The 22455-nt window shown below is 54.6% G+C and overlaps 1 protein-coding gene across 1 annotated transcript; it reads left to right on the top strand.

The window, feature by feature from the left end:
• The first annotated feature begins 4112 nt into the window (after positions 1 to 4112).
• LOC101443877 (2-acylglycerol O-acyltransferase 2-like) lies at positions 4113 to 21744 on the top strand. Its single transcript, XM_058306437.2, has 6 exons — positions 4113 to 4203; positions 9719 to 9897; positions 19105 to 19309; positions 19545 to 19719; positions 20258 to 20457; positions 21539 to 21744. Exons 1-6 carry the CDS (start codon positions 4113 to 4115, stop codon positions 21691 to 21693), a joined length of 1005 nt encoding a protein of 334 aa, XP_058162420.1. The 3' UTR covers positions 21694 to 21744.
• The last annotated feature ends 711 nt before the right edge of the window (positions 21745 to 22455 follow it).

Here is a 22455-nt window from a genome sequence, read left to right as displayed (position 1 = left end):
AGAAAGAAAGAAAGAAGAAGGAAAGAAAGAGAAAGAAAGAAAAGAAAGAAAGAAAGAAAAGTGGCAAATGTGGCTAAATATTCAAATTGGTGGATCTACTTATCTGGGGAAATGGGATACATTGCAGAGAGCATGGTATATATGCGAACTCCTCTAAGTTTGCAAGTATTTCAAAATAAAATTTTTTTTTAAAAAAACAAAGGAAACAAAAGAATAATGAATTCAGGATTCAGAACACTGTTTCCTTTGTGGGGGAGGTAGGGCATTGGTAGGGAGAGAACCTTATCAAGGATCTGGTCTTTGTGTTGAGTGGTTTGTTCACAGGGGCTTATTATATTGACAAAACTAACTGTCTAAATGAAAAATTAGAAAAAGCAGGTCGTTTATGGACAATGATTAAAGTGTGCCACAAACTAAGGATCCCAGGTAATCCAAATTTGTTCATCTCATCTGAGACCATGTAGAAAGGGAGGGAGGGAGAGAGGGGAGGGAGGGTCTCAGGCCACATGGCAATTATGGGAAGGAGGATCAAGACTAGAATGAGAGAACAGTCATGAAGCTGCTCTAGAAGAGGCTGGCTGTGGGATGGACAGCACCTTGTCACCTCGTGAAATATTTAAATCAGCAAAGAAGAATTTCACACACACACACACACACACAAATGGTATCCAGATGGCCAATGAACAGTAAAATGTGCTCAACCCGATTAGTCACCAGGAAAATATTAGAACCACAGTGAAGTGCCACTAAACATTCACTAAAATGGCTAAAACATGTGGAATCTAAGCCCCCTCTTGATAAAGATGTGGAGTGGAGACAACCATTCTAAGGTCCACAGGATGGAGGAATAGAGTAAGGATTAGAGTGGACTTACTGATATTCTATTCATGAACTATGGTGATTAGTAATGGAAGAAAATGTGGCATTGGTGTGGAGAAAGTGTCCATGGTGGCTGCTGGGGGTAGGGAGTGGGAGGAAGAGATGAGATGTGGGAGCAATTTGGAGGGTTGGAGTTGTCCTGGGTGGTACTGCAGGGACAGTTACCGGACATTGTATGACTACCCATGGCCCACTGGGTGGACTGTGGGCGAGTGTGGGCTATGATGTGGACCATTGACCATGAGGTGCAGCGGTGCTCAGAGATGTATTCACAAAATGGGGGGAGGAGTGGAGTGAGGGGGTTGGGGGGTATATGGGGACCTCATATTTTTTAAACGTAACATTAAAAAAATAAAGACAAAAAAAACATTGGGAGTGGGAAGTAGACTTGGCCCAGTGGTTAGGACGTCCGTCTACCTACCACATGGGAGGTCCACAGTTCAAACCCCGGGCCTCCTTGACCCATGTGGAGCTGGCCCAAGCGCAGTGCTGATGCGCGCGAGGAGTGCCCTGCCACACAGGGGTGTCCCCCCCGTAGGGGAGGCCCACATGCAAGGAGTGCGCCCCACAAGGAGAGCCACACAGTGTGAAAAAAGTGCAGCCTGCCCTGGAATGGTGCCGCCCACACGGAGAAATGACACAGCAAGATGATGCAACAAAAAGAAACACAGATTCCCTGTGCTGCTGACAAGAATTCAAGCAGATGCAGAGGAACACACAGCGAATGGACACAGAGAGCAGACAATTTGGGGTTGGGGGAATAGGAGAGAAATAAATAAAAAATAAATCATAAAAAAAAAAAAGACATGGACAAGATTTTTCATAGCAGCACAGTAGAAAATAACCCAAAGCTGGTGGCAACCTAAATGCTCAGCAGTAAAATGGGGCAATAAATTGTGGTATGCTCACCCGGTGAAATCCCATACATCAATGAGAACAGACACTCTACAGAAACACACAACACATACATCTCAAAAATATAATCTCAAGCCAAAGAAGCTGGTCTCAAGAGAGTAGATACAATATGGCTTGAATTTTGCAAAGTTGGGAAGCAGAAGGGTTGGTGGCTCCCTGCAGAGGCGGGGCCTGTGGGAGGCTGGTGATGGGTCTACCGGTCAGGGTGGCGGTCCATGAGTTGGCTCACTTAGTGAACATGCATCCCTCTGTGCTTACAAGTTGTGCAGTTTTCTGTACACAGGATGTACTTCAATCAAGTCTGCATTTTAAAGGAGATTTAGGAGAAAGAAGCAATTGGACGTGATGACCCGTTAGAAGTCGTGGGAGAGAGACTTTCCCCTTCTAGAAGCTGAGCTGCCCTGCCGTAGTGTGGAAGCTGGAGTGGGACATCACTCACGCCCGCCCCCCGGCCAACGGGACGCCCCCAAGGAGAGCTGCCCCACCCAGCACCAGCGGCACAGCCACCACCAGCAGCCCCCGACCTGCGCTTGGCTCACCTGCGCTGTGCCCCTGCTAGCCCAGAGGGCAGCCTCTGCAGGCTGTGGGCTGTGGCCCTGCTGTCAGCACTGTCAGGCCCTGCCTTCGCAGGGGCTCCAGGGGACGGAGGAGGGCTGAGCCCTGAGGCCTGACCTCTCTCACCGAAGCCTCAGGGGCCCCACTGCGAACCAGCAGCAGCCTGGCCCTTGGCACCAGGGGATGAAACAGTTTTTGGGGTGACCTTCAGGTGAGGGTTTCAGCGAGGCACTGTGGTGGTGCAGATTTGCAAATGGATGAGCCTAATCAAGAAGGTGAAAATGAAGAAATGGAAAATCTGCTCTTAGGACCAAGCTAATGTAGCGTCGCTGTAATTGGGAGTGAAAGCATAAAGGGTGAAACCACTAGGTAAACCTCTCCTCTCTCAGGAATCGCGTCCTTGCTTCAGAATCACAATGGAAGAGGGGGCCTCAGGGCACAGAAGTCCACTGGCGTGGTGGGGATTTTGGAACTGGACACAAGTTTGTGGGGCCTCCTTCAACCAGTGGCTCTGATGTTATTATCTGTGATGTTATTTTCTTCCCCCAGAAAAGAAGCAGCAGGAGAGGCACAGAAAACAGTTAGTGACTCCCAATTTTTGGTCTGAATAAGCAGGTAAACAGGCGATGCCCTTTACCGAGATGGTGACAAGCAGGGAAGAGCAGGCCTGGGCGGGGCGGGGGCAAATGGGGGGAGAGGAATCAAGCATCAGCGGTGACTGGAGCTGTGCAAAGATCATGTCCAGGTTTAGACACGCTAGGATGGGGCCCCCAGCAGGCAGCCACGTGAGGATGTCCCGCAGTCACCCAGGTGCTCGAGTCACCACTGACGGGAGGTGCTGATTTGGGAGTCCTCCCCATGGAGATGACAGGGCTCTAGACTGGGTGAGAGGGGAGGGGAGGAGGCCAAGGACGGAGGGAGAGGAGGGGCCTCACATTCAGGAAAGGCTCCAAGGGAGCCCAAGCAGAGCACTGGCCGGGTAGAAGGAAGCCAGGAGGGGGTGGCAGCCACGGGCCCAGTGGTGCCACGGAAGGCCTGAGCAAACCTGCCTAAGGCTGCTGAGAGGGCAAGGCGAGATCGGAGAACTGAGCGTGGATTTGGCGATGTGGCGGTGCTCGTGGACTTGTCAAGGGCAGGTTCTCAGAACCGTGGATGTGAAAGTGTTGAGCAGGGAGGACGGAATGGGAGGCCAAGACAGGACGATGTCAAATAGAGACGGCACTTCCCAGAGGTTTGCTGTGCCCGGGAACCGAGAACTGGGGCAGAAGGCGGCGGACGCGGTGAGGTGGGATTCCAGAGCGGAGCTCCTGCGGCCATTGTGGACCACTGAGCAGGGCCCGGTGGAGGGAGGAGCCATGGACATGAGGATAGGGAGGAGGCCCTGGGACCATCGCTGGAACCAGGTCACTGAGCAGGTTGGACGGGGATGAGATCCAGAGCCAAGCAGTCCCGGTGGAAGAAAGGGCACGATCCGAGCGCCCAGAGCCTGGGGACCTGGAGATAAAGTGCTGCGGAGGCGGCCCTGCCGCTGATAAAGGCTGCACAACCTCTGCTTCCTGCCACCTCCAGCTGGGCCCCAAGGGAGGCAGGATTCAACGTTTCTTCTGAGAAACAGTTCCCTCCCAGGGCAGAGGCAGGGAGCCTTGGAGCTGGGCGCAGCGCGGCGCCCTGGCCTTGCACATCCTTGGGCAGCGCGCAGAGCCCGTGGGTGCTCTGGCCCCAGCAGCGCTCCGAGAAGCCCCAGAGCCAGGCAGAGGGCCACGATGGTGGAGTTCCCGCCCCTTGCCGTGCTGCGGGACCGCAGGCTGCAGACGTTCGGCGTCCTGCTGTGGGTCTTCTCCTTCCTGGTCTTGCGTAAGGCAGCTGGGCGGGGTGGGGGTGGGGGTGCGGTGGTGGGATACCGTGGCCGTGGCGGGGGGTTAGGGGAGACCAGAGGCGGGGGCGCAGGGTGCCACTGGAAGATGCTCGCCCCGAAGGGACTTGGCGGCACCCACAGCCCCTGCCCAGCGGCCTTGGAGAGCTGCCCTGGCTTTGGGCAGGTCACTTAACTTCCCTGGGCTGCCAATTGTCCCTTGATTCTTGGGCAGAGACCCGGGCCGCGGGCTGGTGTGAGGGAGGATAGAGCTGATAGTGGAAAAGATCCAGGAGCCTCAGGGGGCTAAGGGGGGCAGGAAGAGGGGGGACAGGCTTCCTTCCTCCCGCACAGAGGAGGGAACTAGGACTGGAGGCAGGTGGGAAAGAGGGAGGAAGGGGGAAAAACAGGACAGGGAGGAAAGAGGGGGCTGGGAGGGGGGACTGGGGCAGCCTCGGGCTGGGCAACGCGCCCGCTGTGGCCTGGCCGGCCCCCTGCCCGACCTGCCCAGGCCCCCCTCGGTCACCTGCAGAAGGGGGCGCAGTCGCGGCCTCACGGGCTGCGGGGCAGGCGAAAGGAAACGCGCGCTTTGGCGCAGCGCAGACGTGGCCGGGACCCTGGGTCGTGACTGCACAGGATGGGAGGGGCGCGCCCCCTGCACCCCACCCGCGATAAACACACCGAGTGTGACCGCGGAGGGCCTCATTCCCAAACTCCTGCGCTGCTGCAGTGAGCGTTGGGAAGAGGCAGGCCCCGGGAACGCGGGATGCAGTGTCCCCCGCGGCAGGTGACGGGGCCGCCGCCAGGGCTGGTGTTCAGTCTGTAGGCAGGATGCCGACGCAGTCCCTGCGGTTTGGCCCTGACCGCCCCCTCCCCGCCCTGCCGCTAAGGGATTCCCCTTGGCAAAGCGGCCCTGCGGAACCCTGCCCCGGCCAGGGCCGGAATCCCTTCTGATTGGTCGGTTTCACTGCCCCAGGGGTTGGTAAACTCTTCTCTCTTTTTTTTTTTAAGGATTTTTTTCTTTTTAAAGGAGGTACTGGGTAGTGAACCTGGGACTTTGTACATGGGAAGCAGGTGCTCAAACCGCTGAGCTATTCCTGCTCCCCAGTAAACATTTTTCATACCCCTCAGTCCGTTATTCCCATTGCAAGGTGTGCAGGGAACTGAAATGTCTTAAATGCCCTGGCTTGCCCGTCTGGAGCCCTGGGCTCCTCCTACTGCCAAAGAAAGGAAAGCAAAGGAGGCGGGGAAAGGGGAGAGGGGCCGAGGGGCTTGGGAGAAGGTGGGTGTGGAGGTGGGAGGAGAGAGCAGGGCAAGGGCCACGCCCAGGGCAGCCTGCAAATTCTGCTGGCTCCTGAGCACCTCGGGACAAAGGGCACCGGGGACCAGAGCCCAGTGGCTCTGCTGGGATCACCGGCGACGAGGAACCTCGTGCTCAGCTGGGCTTGTGCCGTTGTTGAGAACAGGAGTGTGTCTGCATGCTCACTCCCCCACCACCCTACCGCAGGCCCTTGGCACGTGCCTAGCCCTGCTACCCCAGGAGCCTGGGAATCCCAGGAGTGGCATGGAGGGATCAGATCAGCCTTGGGCCTGGGAACCAGAAGAACGACTGCTGAAGAAAGGGTTGTGGGTCCACTCGTGCCAGGTGTGGGGTTGTACCTCACCCTTTATTCCGAGGGCAAAGGGAAGCCTGGGTAGGCCTTTAGGCAGGGGAGTGACAAGGTCCAATCAGTGTGTTCAAGGCCCCCGTGGCTGCTGGCGCTCTCCGCCGTGTTTGGGGTGTGGGGGGGGCAGTCCCAGTCCAGCTCAGGGTCAGCAAATTACAGACCAGAGGTCAAATCCAGGTCAAACAACAGTGTTTCTTATATTTTTAAATAGTTACATTTTAAGTGACTACTTATGTACCTAAATAATAGCCTCGAATTACCCTCTTGGGCTGCAGTCTAAAATATTTACTATCTGGCCCTTTAAGAGAAAGTTTGCCCACCCGGGTCTGGAGAGGCTGGCGTGGGGTGGGAGGAGTGTCCTGGTCCAAGAGACAGTCAGAAGATCCCGTCCCCAGGCCCCCAGGCCCGGGGACCGCAGGTGGATGGCGAGGGAGGCAGGAAGCCAGGCTGCAGTCTCGGCCCCCGCACGGCCGGCTGTCCCCACCAAATTCAGGCGCTGGGTAGGAGAAGGCTTGGGGAGTTAGGGGGACACACGCCGTGGTTGATTTTGAGGGTCTGGCAGGACTTAGACGGGGAGAAGCCACTAGGCAGCTACCTGCAGTATAACAGAAGTGAGCCCGCAGGAAGCGCGGGGCCGGGAGGGAGGCGCACGCGCAGAGAAAGGCAGCGGGAGGCAGCGTTTGAGGGGCTTTTAAGAATCCGGTAAAGACGCAAGGGCAGCCTCCCGGTGGGGACCTGCACATGCAGAGCCCGGAGAGGAAGGGCCTCGGCACATTTCCAAGCAGTTGGTTCACACTGGAGTTATTGGATGCATTTTGGGGAGTGACAAAGATGAGGCTGGAGAAGACGACTAGACCAGTCACCGTCACCACGAAGGTCCCGGATCCTGCAAGCCGGTGCTTTCTAAATGGGTTGCTTGCTGCTGCCTGTTTCTTTCCTCTCCTTTGCATCTCACACTCTTTCACAGGAAGGGATTTATCCATTCAGTTTGTCTCACTCGCAGCTGCGTCTCCCGATCCTAGAAGGGTTGGCGCCAGTGAATGCAGCTTGAATGAATGGATGGAAGTGGGAGCACCAAGTGGCCAAACGAGTGGGACTGGACCCAAGTTCCACCTTACCAGTCTGCTGTGTGACCGGCCAATTTTCACACCTCTCTGGCCTCCCTTAAAGCGGGGTTTTCCATTTCTCCCTCAGGGAAAGAAGGTATCTCCCTTCTTAAATTACTGTGAAGATGCACAGTCTGACTGTGGTATGTTAAAAGGGGTTAAGGGGTGAGCCAGGAGTGAGGAATGGGGAGGAATTGGGAAGAGGTCTCCTCTGGGCAAGCGCAAATGCCTTGTGGGGTTTTTCCCCCCAAAATTTTGTATACTTTTTCATAACATATTTAAACAAAACATGTATCCTAAAAGTAAAACATTCCCACTTCCAGGTAACCACTACTAACCGTTTTTCATTCTCTCGAACTGGTTTTCTTAAAGTGGGAGCCACCTGCACAGACTCTTTTTTTCTTTTTTCTTTTAAATCACTTTATTGAAATGTATCACCCACACACAAACATACATACACAATAAGTGTATAGGATTAGTTGTGAATTTACAAAACAAACATATATAACATCATACAGCACTCTCATAAACTCTCCCTACCACCACCTTACACTGTTGTTAAACCTTTTAAACTAATGATTAAAGAGCATTGCCAAAATACTATCTGCTAACCAAAGTATTTTTCCCCTAACCAATCCAATTATTATCTTTATATCATTTTTATATGAACATACATAAATGTATTAAGTGTATAGTAGAAGTTGTGAACTTACAAAGCAAACATGCGTAACATCATACAGGGGTCCCAAACATCAGCCCTCCACCAATACCTTGCATTGTCATGAGACGTTTGTTACAAATTATGAAAGAATATTGTCAAAATCTTACTACTAATTGTAGTCCTTAATTTACATTTGGTATTTTTTCCCCAACCCACCCTATTATTTTTTAAATATATTTTTATGACAGAATTTGTAAACTTGTAAAACAGTCATGCACATGTGCAGAATTCCCAAACAACAACCCCCTATTAACACAACTCACTGTGGTGGAGCATTTGTTACAGATAAGATAATATCTGATTGTTAACCACATCCATAGTGTACATTTGGCTCACATTTTCCATACTGCCTCATTATAAACACAGTACATCTTTGGCATAGATGCAAGAATATTATATTATTACTGCTAACCATAGTCCATAGGTCTCTCCAGTTGAATTTTTCCCATGTGTTCCCAACACCCTGCACTAGTGATGTACATTTGCTCTAGCTCACCAAGGACACTCTTGCATCTGTACCATCAACCACAATTCTCATCCACCTCTTTGTTTACCATGCTATTCAGGTCCTAGATTATTCTCTAGCATTCTGTCAATTGGCATTTATATCCCTAGACTACCATTTTCAGCCACATCACTATTTATAACTAACTGTTGCTCAGTATGTGTTACCATCCACTCTATACATTTCCACACTTTTACAGAAAAGCTAATTAAAACTGCTACATATGTTAAACATCAGTAGTCCATCTCAGTCCTTCTCTTATCTCCTTTAAGACTCCACCACCTACCACCAGGTCTTGGAGATATTTTCCTACATTTTCTTCTAGGAGTTTTATGGTTCTTGCTTTTATCTTTAGGTTTTTTATCCAGTTGAGTTAATTTTGGATAAGGTGTGAGACAGGGGTCCTCTTTCCTTCTTTTGGCCATGGATATCCAGTTCTTTCAGTACCATTTTGCTGAATGGACTGTTCTGCCTGAGCTGTGTGGGTTTGACAGGCTAATCTGAAATCACTTGGCCATACATGTGAGGTCTGTTTCTGAAATATCAATTGGGTTCCATTGGTCTATATGTCTGTCTTTATGCCAGTACTATGCTATTTTTACCACTATAGCTAGGTAAGATGATTTAAAGTCCAGAGATGAGGGTTAACTTTTCCTTTTTATGATGTTTCTGGCTATTCAGGAACCCTTACCCTTCCAAATAAATTTGATGATCATGTTTTCAATTTTTTAATAAAATGTTGGTGGAATTTTTATTGGGGTTGCATTGAATCTGTATATCAACTTGAGTAGAACTGGCATTAATGATATTCAGTCTTCCAATCCATGAGCATGGAATGTTCTTCCAGTTATTTAGGCCTTTTTGGATTTCTTTTAACACTGAGTTGCAGTTTTCTGAATACAAGTGCTTTACATTGTTGGTTAACGTTATTCCTGACTATTTAAGTTTTATCTGTCATGTTTTATTTTCACCACTCTTTTGACACTTTTAGTTACTGGATAGTCATCTCCATGAGGTCAGGAATCTCTGTATGTTGACAGGGCAGAGGGTTAGGGAGAAAGCCACTCTCCTGTGTGTCTGAGGTCCCAAAAGATGGAAAGTAGAACAGCTCATCCAGCCAGTCACTCCCCATCCATTTATCGAGCACCTGCTGTATGAATAGGCATTTCCCGCCTGTGAAAGCAGTGTTAGTATTTCAAGTATTGCAGAATCTTTTGCAGGGAGGCAGGGGGAGGGAAAGGGGAAGACTGGAGTGAACGAGGCAGCCTGGGGCGGTGGGGGGATGAGCTTTGGAGCTGGGCTTCCCCGGGCTCCAGTCCCTGCTCCAGGAACAAGGAGGGCTGGTTCCACTCAAGCCTCCATCTCCCTGAAGGCAAGGGAAGCTGCTCTCGTCCCTCGGGGGCCACGGGCTGGACAGATGAAGCTGCTAGCATGGGGCGAGTGGGGACGGCGTGGCCTGGGCAGCCGTACTTTCCTCTCTCGGACCTCCGACCGCTGACCGCCTACTTCCCTCCCCAGCCCAGCTCTGCGTCGCTGCCTTACTAGGCCTCCTGTGCACGAGGTTCTGGCTCTGCGCTGTGCTGTACATGGCCTGGTGGTGCCTGGACCGAGACACGCCGTGGCAGGGGGGCAGGCGCGTGGAGGCCATAAGGCACTGCATCCTGTGGAAGTACATGAGGGACTATTTCCCCACCGTGGTGAGTGCTGAGGCTGGTCCGGGTGGGGAGAGGGGTGGCAGGGCCCAAGGGCCCCACATCTCCATGGGAATCCTGGCTTGGCAGGCAGGAGCCTGGACTTCTACCACCGTGGGGCTGGGAAGAGGGGCAGCTTCTCGGGCACGTGGGGCCAGTGTGAGATTGACGGCTGTCCAGGATGCGAAGGCGCTCTGTGACACGTGGAATGTGACACACATATGTGTTATACAGATGCAAACCTCAGGGCCCAGTTTGGGAAGGTGAAGGTAATAAACTCACAGGTCTTAAGAGACCGTCTAGCCCCATGCAGATCCATCAGACAAGGAGACTGATGCCCAGAGAGGGACAAGATTGTGAGCAACAGCACACAGCAAGTTCTTTTACTGGTTTTAAAGTTTGTGCATTGACTGAGGGTGAAGGTGCAGAGAAAAGAGCCCTGACTCTGGTATGCTGTGTGCCCCATTCTGAGCCTCAGTTTCCCCACATAGCCAGTAAGCAGACTGGACCCCCACTGCTCTGAGTGCTTGTGAGTCCAGCTCTCTGGCTCGAGGCTCCTCCTGGCCGTGATGGCCACTTGGCCCCGGGCTTGAGGGTCACCTGAGGGGAGGAGAGCGTTGAATCTGAGGGAGCCGATCCCTCAGCTCCTTCACAGACTCCAACAGACCAAGCCCTTGGCTCTAAGCAGCCGGGCAGGGATGGTTTACTGACAGATAGGATAGGATGGGCAGGCAGTGGGGACAGAGGGAGGTGCCTGGCATGGGTGGGTGTCCCTCCTCAGAAACAGGGCAAGGAAAGGTGTAAGGTGTGGTCTCAAGTTAGACAGACTGGATGCTAATCCCACGTCTGCTGCATACTAGCTGTGTGACTTTGGTGAGTTGCACAGTCTCTCTGAGCTTGTTTCCTCATGTGTAAAATGGGGGTGATGCCACATACCTCATAGGGTTGTGTGGGCTCAAGGCAACAATGCAACTAAAGCACCTGGAATGTTCCTAGGAAACTGGCATCTTCGGTTATTTTCCTGAGCCAGTGGGGACTCGAGGAGGCTGGGGTGTGGCTGGGGGCTCGGGGAGGACTCTGATGGCTGGAGCCCTGCTGCCCTGACCTGCCCCCCTGAGTAGCCTCTCCTGTCCCTCCAGGAGTCAGGGCCCAGCTGGTAAAGCTGGGACTGCCAGTGGGAGAGCGGGCGAAGGAAATCGGCTGGTAAAGGTTAAAACCTGCCCAGGACATGAAAACTCAGCGGGGCAGGGCTCTGGCTGGGCCGCCTGCTGAGAGGCCTGGGGCCCGACAAGGACCAGCAGAGGCTGAGCAACAACTGCAGGGCCTGCGGGGCAAAGGGCAAGGGCAGGGCACAGGTGAGGGTGGGGGGTGGCTGGCAGAGACGGCCGCGGCCCTGGGGGTGGTAAATGCTGAGGGACAGAGCCCGTGGGCAGGGGTGTTGCTGAACTGGGGGTCTGGGCCAGGACAGTCTTCCCTGCCCCCTGGATCTGCTTCCTCTCAGGGGCCCCTCCCAGGTCTCACCACAGGGACAAGCACGGCCCTGGGTGTGTCACAGGCACAGTCCCTGGTTCCCACCCAGGACCCTAGAGCTTTGAGATTCTGAACTCCCTTCCCAGCCTGAAGAGCCTGGAGGTCAGAGTTTCTTGGGGAGGGAGAGGCTGTGGCCCAGGGAGAGAAAAACCCACCCATCCAGTCAAGGGAAACCGTAAGCAGGTTGGGGCCTCCAGGAGGAGTCTGTAGCTCCTAGGTCTCCCCTCCCACTGCCAGCCGAATCCTGAGCTCACCCAGAAAGCAGGGCATGGAAAGGTGGTCTGGGAAGGGCCCAGCCCAGGCAAAGGGCTGGGTGCTGGTCCCAGTGGAGTTTTGACAGTAGCCTTGTGTTCACCATGACTAGAGGAGAAGGTGCTCCGGGGCATGGGCCGAGAGAGGTTTGCAGGGACAAGACACCCAAGCCATAGAACTGGACTCCTCAGGTGACAGAGAGCAGGGGGACAGCCTCTCGGGCTGCCCAGTGGCCTCTGGACAGCGTCTGGGCTCTCTTTGCACCCAGAGCCACTGCCAGTTACAGGTCTGGCAGAACTGGTGCTGCTCGGTGCCTTTTCCAGCGTGGGGACTCCGTTTGCACAAATTCCTCATGTGCAGTTGTGTGGGCGTGCTGTGTCCCTCAACGCCTTGCATCCCCACCCGCCGAGGGTGGACAGTAGCACCCAGTGGCCGACAAAGGGTGAGATGCCCTTCACATTGACCTTGCATGTCCCTGCTGGGCTCCTGTGGGGCGGCACTGCCACCTGCAGACTCCCTTCCTGCAGACCTCCCAGGAGACCCTCCGGGCCCTGCAGGGATCTTGGGGTGAGCAGGAGACAGCGAGCCCCGGCTCTGCCAGGAGCTCCTCAGCATTCACGAGCCTCTGCATCCTCTGTGAAAAGAGAGCGGCCCCCGCCCACCCCACGTTCCGCCAGCTCTTATGGGATTTATGCACCAGCCCTGACGTGGTACTTCAGGCCCAACCAGGAAACGGCTTCTGGCCTGGAGCCACCTGAAGTCCCCCGAAGGCCCACCAAAGAGCTAGTGCAGAGAACGGGCAATGCTCCGTTTCAGAGGAGCTTCCGGCCCCTCATGCTGAAGGTCTGAGTGGAGCTGGGGAGATTTCATCATCGCGGAGCAAACACTGCACAGGAGGCTCAGGAGGGTGCAGTGCCCTGCCCGGGGTGTGTCCCTGGTTGTCAGGAAATGCTGTCCCCAGAGTTCTGGTCAGAGCCGGCTTGGGGCAGCACAGGGCACCTCCCTGAGCCCCCCTGTCCCCGCCACCCTCACCTGGGATGGCCCCTCAGCTCCCCCTCAGCGCCCAGGCCTCCTCTCAGCACATATGGGTCTCCGCCTGAGTCAGAGGGACTCTTGGCCAGCTGCTCACCCGGGCCCGGGAACTCCAGCTTACACAGCCCTGAGGATGGGGCGCTCCCTCCCTGAGACGGCTGCTTCATTGCGGGAGAAGGGCTGTCTTCCCGGGAGCTGGGGCTGGTCTCCTGCCATCCTCCTAGGAGTCCCACCTCTACCTTTTGCAGGGGGAGCTGGTTCAGAGGCCCCTGCCCACAGTCCTAGGCTGCCCTGAGGGGACTGGGGGGCTTCCATGTCCCCCCCCCCCAGCCAGGCGGCTCTCCAGCAGGGCTTCTCAACCTCTGCACTGTTGCCATTTGGGGCTGGATAACTCTCTGCTGTGGAGGCCTGGCCACACCCCTGCCCTCTACCAACTAGAGGCCAGCACTGCCCGCAAGGTGCGACAACCAAAAGCATCTGCAGACGTTGCCAGATGTCCCCTGTGGGGCAGGGGGCAAGGTCACCCCTGTTGAGGCCCACTGCTGGAGGGTGGGGGTGGTCGCCTCCGCTCCTCCTCCCTGGCCCTGTCAGCTCTTCACTGGCTCCTCTTCTGCCGACACCCCCAGTCCCTCCTCCATGTGGCGCAGGACCAGCCCAGCAGTGACTCCCAGCACACCTGGAATGAAAGCTAATCTCCATGGCAGCCTGAGGGCCCTGCACCTGGGCCTCTGCCCACCCAGCCCTCTCCTGCCTCCCTTGCCCCTTTGCCGCCTTAGTTTTCCCAATATGAGTCACGTCCCTGGCACTGTGCCCTTACTTGAAGTGCCTTTAAGCCCCGCTGCCTTTCACCTGGGGATCCCACAAGGCTGGGCCGGCTGGCTGTGCCCACGGGGCCAGGCTGCCTGGGCCCACCTCCTGGCCCTGCCTCTTTACAAGGTCAGCGGGTGAGCAAGGTCATTACTGTTGGGTGTCAGATTCCTCATCTGTGCAATGGGGGCAGCGACATCCGTACTGCCTCACAGGCTTGACAGAGGATGACACTGTGTGCAAGGTGCCTGGCATGTAGTAGGTGCCGTGGTGCCCGCCACCTCTGCCATGCTTTCCGGATCTCCGGGCCTGGCATGCACTGTATCTTTCAATGCTAAGACATACCAGTATTTTATGTACCAGTGAGAAAAAATTCTTCCAGCTAGAATAGCCAGCGCCTCTTGATTTCACAATGTTAAATATGAAAACATGTGCATCTCAGAGCTGATGGAAGAGTGTCTGTGAGATGAGAGCAGGGCTGAGGAAGGAGGAGAGGGCAGGGCTGACACCTCACCCCAGAGGCCGAGGAGGCCGGACACGGGCCCAGAGCCATGCAGGGAGTCGCCACCTGTGCCAGGGAGACGCCAGGCCTCTCCAGCCATCGGGCCACCATGCACGGGTGCAGGGAAGGACCCATCCTAAAATCTGCAGCCCCCGGGAGAATTGTTCTTAGTAACCTGAGCAGCATCGCACAGTGGCCGAATGGTGGAAATAGCCAAAATGTCCGTCAACTCATGAAAAGACAGACAAACTGCGGTCCAGGTAGACAGTGGAATTGTATTCAGCCATCAAAGGAAATGAAGTGCTGATTCATGGATGACCCCTGAACACATTATGCTGCGTGAAAGAAGTCAGGCACAAAAAATCACAAAGGATTCCATTTATGGGAAATATCCAGAAAAGGCAAATCTATAGAGGTCTAAATTAGATTAGTTGTTGCCAGGGCTGGGGGAGAAGGGGAGAATAGGGAGTGATTGCTAATGGGACAGGGTTTCTTTTTGAGGTGTTGAAAGCATTCTGCAATTACACAGCAGTGTAGGTTGCACAACCTTTTGGATGTTCTGAAATCACTGAATTGCACAATTAAAATATGGTATATGAAATATATTAGTAAAAAAATTAGCAACATCCAGAGCCTAGTGACTTGGCTTAGCCCCCTCACCTGATGCCAAGCCAGAGTGACAGCACAGGCACCCGGCCAGAGTGCGCCCCAGACATCAGCCCATCTTTGCTTAGTCACACTCCCCTATCCTAATGGAACCGAGGGGGTGAGACAGAGAACACTGCACTTTACAGTGTGTAAACTTCTCCCTCCTCTTTGTGTATCCCCCTAGAACCCAACTGCAACCCTGCCAGGGAGGTGTTACACCGTCCTGGAGGGATAGAGGGAAAACTGAGGCATGGAGGGGGCAGCAGCCTGGCACAGGCCACGTCGTGAGCCAGCAGCAAAGCCTGGCCTGCTGCCTCTCTGGAGCAGGGCCCTTTCACCTGCAGCCCAGGTGACACGTCGGAGCAGGATGGGAGCAGGCACCTCCTTCCAAGGAGGCTGCCTTGGCCTCATGCACCCACAGGCTTATTCCTTCATTCCTTCACTCCACAGCTTTCCAGAGCATCTCCCCTGTTCCAGGCCTGCATGGGTGCTTCTGGTATGTGGGCTCTAATCTTGAGCCCTCACAGTGCTGGGGTGATAGACCGGGGCACAGGGGACAGATAGAAGGTGGTAGTGCAGAAGACACCAGCAAAGAACACGTCCAGGGAGGTGCTGACTGTGCTTCAGGGGGCAGTCATGGGCCCACTAGGGCCCACTCCTGGATGTCAGCAGATGCGTGTACAAACGCTGGCACCCATGCCTGGACACAGGCCCTCATGTCGCCAGCATTTTTCTCTACACAAATTTGTCTTTATGAAGGAAGTAATCATTCATTCATGCATTTACTCTTTCTTTCATTGTTCATTTATTTCAACCTGGTAATACGATCTTGTTCAAGATGCACAAGAGACAAAAGGATATACAGTCAAAGTCTCCCTCCCACTTCAGGACCCATCTCTCCAGGTCCCTTCCCCAGGGGTGACGTCTACTAGCAGCGTTTGGAGTGTCCAAATGCAGACGATGTATTTTTCCCTCCTGTGCCCAGTTGGTGGCATTCTGCAACACTCTCCTGCCCCCTGTCCTGTCACCTGCTGATCTGTTGTGTTCCTCGTCTCGTATCAGGACAGGAAGAGCTGTTCACACTTCCCTACGCATAGTGATCCACCGTGTGTTTCATAGTTTGTCAAAAAAAGTCCTGTTGATGGACATTTGATGCCAAGTGTGGTTTTTTTGTTTTGTTTTTTTTTGTGTGTGTTTTTTTGAGGTACTGAGCCTGGGAATTGAACCTGGGATCTTGTATGTGGGAAGCTGGTGCTCAACCACTGAGCCACATTGGCTCCCCTGAGTTGGTTTTTTTATTTGTTTCCATGTTTTTTTGTTTTTAGGAGGCACTGGGAACTGAAGCTAGGAACTCCCATTGGGAAGCAAATGCTCACATCCACTCCCCCCAGGTTTTTGTTTTATTTATCCTCTCTCCCCAGATGGCGCTCTCCTCTGTCTGATCATTGTTTGCTTGCCTTCTCGAGGAGGCACAGGGAACCGATGCCGGGACCTCCCATATGAAAGGCGCGTGCCCAACGGCCTGAGCCACATCCGCTCCCCGCAGGTCGCAGCGGGGCTGGCTTGTGGCATCTGCGCATTCAGGTGTCTGCTCACTGCAGCGGGTAGGGCGTCTGCTCATTTCTTTAGGAGGCACTGGGACCTGAACCCGGGACTTCTCCTGTGGCAGGTGCGCACCCAACTGGTTGGGGCACATCTGCTCCCCTCCCCAAGTTTTTGATATTAACAAAGGATACATCAGTGAATAACTTGCATAAATGTCATTTTGTACAAGGTGAAAAATTCTGTAAACTAATTCCTCTGCAGCAGGTTTAAAAGGACCAATTGTGGTTTTTCAAAAATTTTGATGAATACTGACAAATTTCCCTTAAATGAAGGTTGTACAAAATTACCCTTCCACTAGCAGAAAATGAGAACTTAAAAGCAAATGTTTCAATGCACTGAGCAAGTTATGTTTTTAGAGAAACCACACCAGGTAGATTCCTGAGGCAGCACTTGTCCCAGGGAGAATCCCCAGCGATTGCTCTGCTCTGTCTATATTTTCACACCCAGCACATCCCCCAGTGCATGAGGGGAGGAGGCTTGTCCCCGTCTGGGGAGGCGTTGGGCCCTGCAGCCCTTCTGTGAAGGGTCAGTGGGTCTGCGGGAGCGGGGCAGGGGCCAAGTCCAGCCAAGGACAGGTGGGCCTTGCGCTGGGAAGCCTAGGTGGGGCACCCAGGCCCCGTTGCTACCTCCCAGGCCCCTCCAGGCTCCTCCAGGAATCACCTGCTGAAAGGTGCAGCTTGACGGCAGAGTGAACTTTCACGTGGGCGAAGCTGAGTCATCATGGGAAGGACAGCAGATTGCAGGGCCCGGACCATCAGGGTGCTTCCTGCCCAGGGGTGGGGGTTGGGCCAGGAGCCCTGGGGACCCTTCCAACTCCAATGGCTGTGGCTCCCAAAACAGGGCACTCTGAGGGGTGGGCTCCACAGTTCCTGGCTGAGTGGGGATGGGACGGTCCCCTGAACAACCACTGGCCATAGCAGACTCGGCTACACTGCCACCTGTCAGGTCATCTGCATTGAGCAGCATTTGTTAACTCAGCCTGTCCCCACCCCATGCCCTTCAGTTAGAAGCTGCTAACCACAGGCAGGTCTCCTCCCCCACTCAATCTATAATACGACACCTGTCTGGACCCCACGCCCCCTCCATGCTGCAGGCCTGAGCAGACCCAGGCACATCGCTGTGCTGGAGCCCCCTTGGCCAGGGAAGGGAGTGGAGGCAGGGCAGCAGGCCTGGCTGGGGGAAGTAGAGGGCCACAGGGTGAGAGACTTGCCTTGCAAGGAGGAGGAAGCAGGACTGGAGCCAGCCTCCTGGGCCACCTGCTCTTTCAACAGGAATCCACTCCTGATATAGCCTCTTAATGTTCACTCACAGGTCTTTTTTTTTTTTTTTTTTTTTTTCTCCCCACCCCCTTGTTTTCATTTGCTGTGTCTGTTTGTTGTGTGCTGGTCTTCTCTTTTAGGAGGCACCGGGAACCCAACCATGACCTCCCATGTGGGAGGGAGGCACCTAAATCAGTTAAGCCACTTCTGCTCCCTGCTTTTTTTATCTCTCATTATACTTTCCTCCTTGTTTCTCTTGTTGTGTCAGCACTCCCTGTCAGCCCCGCACATCAGCTCACTGTCTTGCTCTCTTCTTTAGGAGGCACTGGGAACCCAACTGGGACCTCCCGTCTGTGGTAGGTGGGAACTCAATCACTTGAACCAGATCTTCTTCCCACTCACAGGTCTTTTTTTTTTAAGATTTATTTACTTATCTCCTCCCCTCCCCCCCCAATCTGCTCTCTGGGTCAATTTGCTGTGTGTTCTGTGTCTGCTTGTCTTCTCTTTATTTTTTTTAAAGATTTATTTATTTATTTATTTGTTTATTTATTTATTTATTTATTTCTCTCCCCTTCCCCCTCCACCCCAGTTGTCTGTTCTCTGTGTCTATTTGCTGCATCTTCTTTGTCTGCTTCTATTGTTGTCAGTAGCACAGGAATCTGTGTTTCTTTTTGTTGTGTCAGTTCTCCGTGTGTGCAGCACCATTCCTGGGCAGGCTGCACTTTCTTTCACACTGGGCGGCTGTCCTTACAGGACACACTCCTTGCACGTGGGGCTCCCTAGACGGGGGAAACCCCTGCGTGGCAGGGCACTCCTTGCGCACATCAGCACTGCACATTGGCCAGCTCCACATGGGTCAGGGAGGCCCGGGATTTGAACCACAGACCTCCCATGTAGTAGACGGACGCCCTAATCACTGGGCCAAGTCCACCACCTTGTCTTCTCTTTAAGTGGCACCAGGAACTGATTCTGGGATCTTCTGGAGTGGGTGAGAGGTGATTACTCTCTTGCGCCACCTCACCTCTCCCTTCTGCTGTGAGTCTTATTTTCTCTCCTTTGTGTCTTTTGTTGCTTCATCTTCCTGCGTCAGCTGGCACTCCTGCACTGGGCAGCACTCCTGCACGGGGCAGTACTGCCACACGGGGCAGTACTGCCACACGGGGCAGTACTCCCATTCAGGGTGGCATTCCCACACCGGGCGGCACTCCGCATGGGTCAGCTTGCCATGCGGGTCAGCTTGCTCTCACCTGGACATGGAACCCTGGACCTCCTATATGGTGGACTGGAGCCCTCCTGGTTGAGCCACATCCCTTTCCCTCACAGGTCGTATATGCCAGTTTTTCTTACGTTGTTTTGTTGCCATGGGCCTCGCTGGGCATGGTGGCGCCCGGTGTGGCCCTTTGGTGCCTTCAAACTATATTCTGTGTCTTAGCTTTGGTAATTCCAGGAGCAGCGGGCATGACAGGTCCAAATACCACACCTTTACAGATGACGGGCCTAAGGCCACACAGCCGGGCAGTGGTGGGCAGGGACGGCCACCCGGGGCCAGCGCGGGCTCACCAGGCCTTGTCCCTGCAGCTGGTCAAGACCGCGGAGCTGGACCCCTCCCGGAACTACGTCGCGGGCTTCCACCCCCACGGGATCATGGTCGCAGGCGCCTTCCTCAACCTGTGCACGGAGAGCACGGGCTTCTCGGCGCTCTTCCCGGGCATCCGCCCGCATCTGATGATGCTGCCCTTGCCCTTCCGCGTCCCCTTCCTGAGGGACTACTTCATGAGCTTCGGTGAGCCTGGGGCCCAGCAGGGGCGCTGCAGGGCCGGCTGCCCGCGGGGCCGCGCGCTCCCCGCGCATGCGCAGTGGGAAGGAGGCGCCTGGGGAGCAGCGCCCGCAGCAACCCGGGGCCTCGAGCTCGGGGAGAGCTGGGGAGAGGGACATGGCTCGGGCCTGTCCTCAGGGGACCCCGTGGGCACTGCTGTTGAACTGCACCCCGAGGCTGCCACACCTTCCTCTCCCCCCAGGGCTGGTCACGTCAGACAAGGAGAGCGGCGCGCACGTGCTGAGCAGGAAGGAGGGCGGGAGCCTCCTGGCCATCGTGGTGGGGGGCGCCCAGGAGGCGCTGGACGCCAGGCCCGGCGCCTACACGCTGCTGCTGCGGCACCGCAAGGGCTTCGTCAGGCTCGCGCTGGAGCACGGGTACCCGCCTGGAGGAGGGGCGACTGCACAGATTCTGTTTTGGTGGGAGATGCACCGGCCCGTTTTCAAATGCCCAGAGAAGTTTCCACTAGAGGAGACTCGGTGTTCAGAGGGACTGGGTGGGAAGGAACGTGTTCCCCAAAGCTGACACTAGATCTGAGACCTTTGGGATCAGGGAGAATGAGGTGTGCGGCCCATTTCAAAGCTGTTCTTCCTTGGGGTAAGCCTCCTTGAGGAATAGGAGCCAGCTGGGGTAGGGGAGATTTTTCTAGAAAGTTTGGGAAGATGGAAAACATCACCTGAGGTATTCTGATCTTCCTGTCATGGTGCCAGTGAGAGGTCGTGGTCCTGAGAGGGGCAGAAACCTGCCAAAGGTCGGCGAGGGAGGCTATGGCCGATCGGGGAGAGAACCCAGACCTCCCATTTCCAGTGCAGGGCTCTGTCCTCCACCCCAGATCCTGGGTGCTGTGTCCCTGAGGGAAGCAAGGTGCCTGCTCCGGAGATTCGTGCGTGCCCTGACTCTTCTGTCTCTCTCCAGGGCAGCTCTGGTGCCCATCTTCTCATTTGGGGAGAATGAACTATATGACCAGGTAAAGAATCCCCCCGGCTCCTGGTTGCGCCGGATCCAGAACCGGCTGCAACAGGTCATGGGCATCTCCCTCCCACTCTTCCACGGCCGTGGAGTCTTCCAGTACAGCTTTGGCTTCGTGCCCTACCGTCGGCCCATCACCACCGTGGGTGAGTTAAGACCCAAGCTGGAGGAGGTAGGCTGCAGGGACAGGGGCTTGGGCTGGGCACTGCAAGGGGACGTGGGGATGGGCAGGCACCTCTCTGTCCTCAAAGAGCATATATTTCTAGCCTGGGAAACACACACACGGGCAGAGAACCCTAATGCAAGGCAGCCTGGGATAAGACCGTAACACAAAGAGCAATAGTCCCTGCTGGTTACCGAGCCGCTGTGTGCCAGGCTCAGCACTGGCTGACTTACATGCAGTGTCTCGGTTTCTCCTAACCACCTGCACAGCAGGAATTATTATATCATTGATAGCAAGCTGAGGCCCAGAGAAGTTAAGTAACTTCCAGAAGATAGCACTGCCTCTGAAAAAGCAAAATTGAGCTTTGAATCAGGATTTATTATGCCAGAGAAGGAGGGTTTTTGATTCTGACCCAAAGGATCTCAAAGCACTTATTGGAGAAGGTGGGTGAAGGGAGGGATGGTCCAGGCCTGGTAACCTTGTGTATCCCATAGCAGTCAGTAGGCTCTGAATTTGAGCCTGCGGGATTTCCTGTGAGCAGTGGGCATGGACTTTAGTGCATCTCCTCTTCGAGCTGTCAGGAGACCTGTGCTTTCTTCTAAGATTCCTACCAGGTTCCTCTGCCCAACACTGTAGAGAGAGGCCTCTTCGTCTCCTTCCACCCCTGTTAGTTCAGCAGACTCGGTGAGCCTCTAAGCCCTGCCTTCCCTGTGCTTTTCCTGGCTGCGTGGCCTTGAGCAAGTTACTTAATCTCTCTGAGCCTCATGGCCTTACATGCCAAATAGGAATGATAACAGATTCCATCCCCCCAGGAGCGCCACAAGGCTTAAAGGAGATAATGCAGGTAAAGCACATGGCACTGTCAGCTGCTGCTCTTGTTCTATCAGTACCGTGCCGTCATGCCCTAGCATCTTAGAACTGATCACCTGAAACTAGAGTGCAGAAGGGGTTTTGTACGAGCACTTTCCTGGGGCAATGCCCATAGGGTGTGCGCCTGCAGCAAGGGCCCGTGTGGCCCCAGGTGGTTTCCACTCTGAGCCGCTGCCCGCTTTTGTGCCTTGCAGTGGGCAAGCCCATCGAGGTGCAGAAGACGCTGCATCCCTCGAAGGAGGAAGTGGATCAGCTGCACCAGCGCTACCTCAAGGAGCTGTGCAACCTCTTTGAGACCCACAAGCTCAAGTACAATGTCCCCACTGATCAGCACCTGGAGTTCTGCTGAGCGCCTCCAGCCAGAGGCGGGCTGTCCCCAGAGGCAGGGCCGGCAGCCGTGGAGAGCATTAGAGAGCCCAGCTGGAGGTGCTGCCATCTGAGAGGGCTTCCTGGTGGTATTTGTTGAACACACCATCTCCAGAGACGCCCCCACCCCCACCCTCAGACTCCTGCATATTCCACCCATGCCAGGTCCCAAGTCAGACCCGCAGTGTGGGAGAGCAGGCCAGACTCTGGCATCTGTGATCCACATGCCTGCTGTGAAACCTCTGCAAGTCCCTCTCTTCTTGGCCTCTGTCTGCTCACCTGTGCAATGGGAGAGAGGGCTGGACAAGAATGATTTCTGAGGTCTCTGTCCTCTGTTGTGATGTCACTCAATGGGCTGAGGAAAAAGAGCCGTGACTGGGCCATTTTTCTTCCTTTACCACTGAGTGACAGCACAAAGAACCCACCAACCCCCAAACCCCTCTCCTACAAGTCCCTCCATCCTGCAACTGTCCTCCTCCCCCAAGCTAGACAGGAGGGGGTGGCCACTATGTCCCCGGCACTCTCCTGAGGCATCTTCAAGTTTCTGAGTTCTTTGTGCTATGGAGTGGCAGCCAGAGGGTTCCAGAAGGTGGGTAAGGAGAACTGAGCTCCATCACTGATTGTTTCTGCATGACCTTCCCCTGAGCCTCAGTTTACCTGACTGGCTAAGATGACCTCTGATTCTCAGGCCTGACTCCATAGGTTCACCCCTGACTCACCCTTGGTAACCTCAGCCCCTGGCCTC

The sequence above is a fragment of the Dasypus novemcinctus genome, chromosome 10 (genome assembly GCF_030445035.2).
Source record: "Dasypus novemcinctus isolate mDasNov1 chromosome 10, mDasNov1.1.hap2, whole genome shotgun sequence".
Taxonomy (NCBI): Eukaryota; Metazoa; Chordata; class Mammalia; order Cingulata; family Dasypodidae; genus Dasypus; species Dasypus novemcinctus.
This window is presented reverse-complemented; position numbering and strand designations above follow the sequence as displayed.

Coding starts and splice junctions, on each gene's coding strand:
- LOC101443877 (XM_058306437.2), top strand. CDS start 4,113: ATGGTGGAGTTCCCGCCCCTTGCCGTGCTGCGGGACCGCAGGCTGCAG. Junction 4,204..9,718: donor CTTCTCCTTCCTGGTCTTGC/GTAAGGCAGCTG, acceptor TTCCCTCCCCAG/CCCAGCTCTGCGTCGCTGCC. Junction 9,898..19,104: donor GGGACTATTTCCCCACCGTG/GTGAGTGCTGAG, acceptor TTGTCCCTGCAG/CTGGTCAAGACCGCGGAGCT.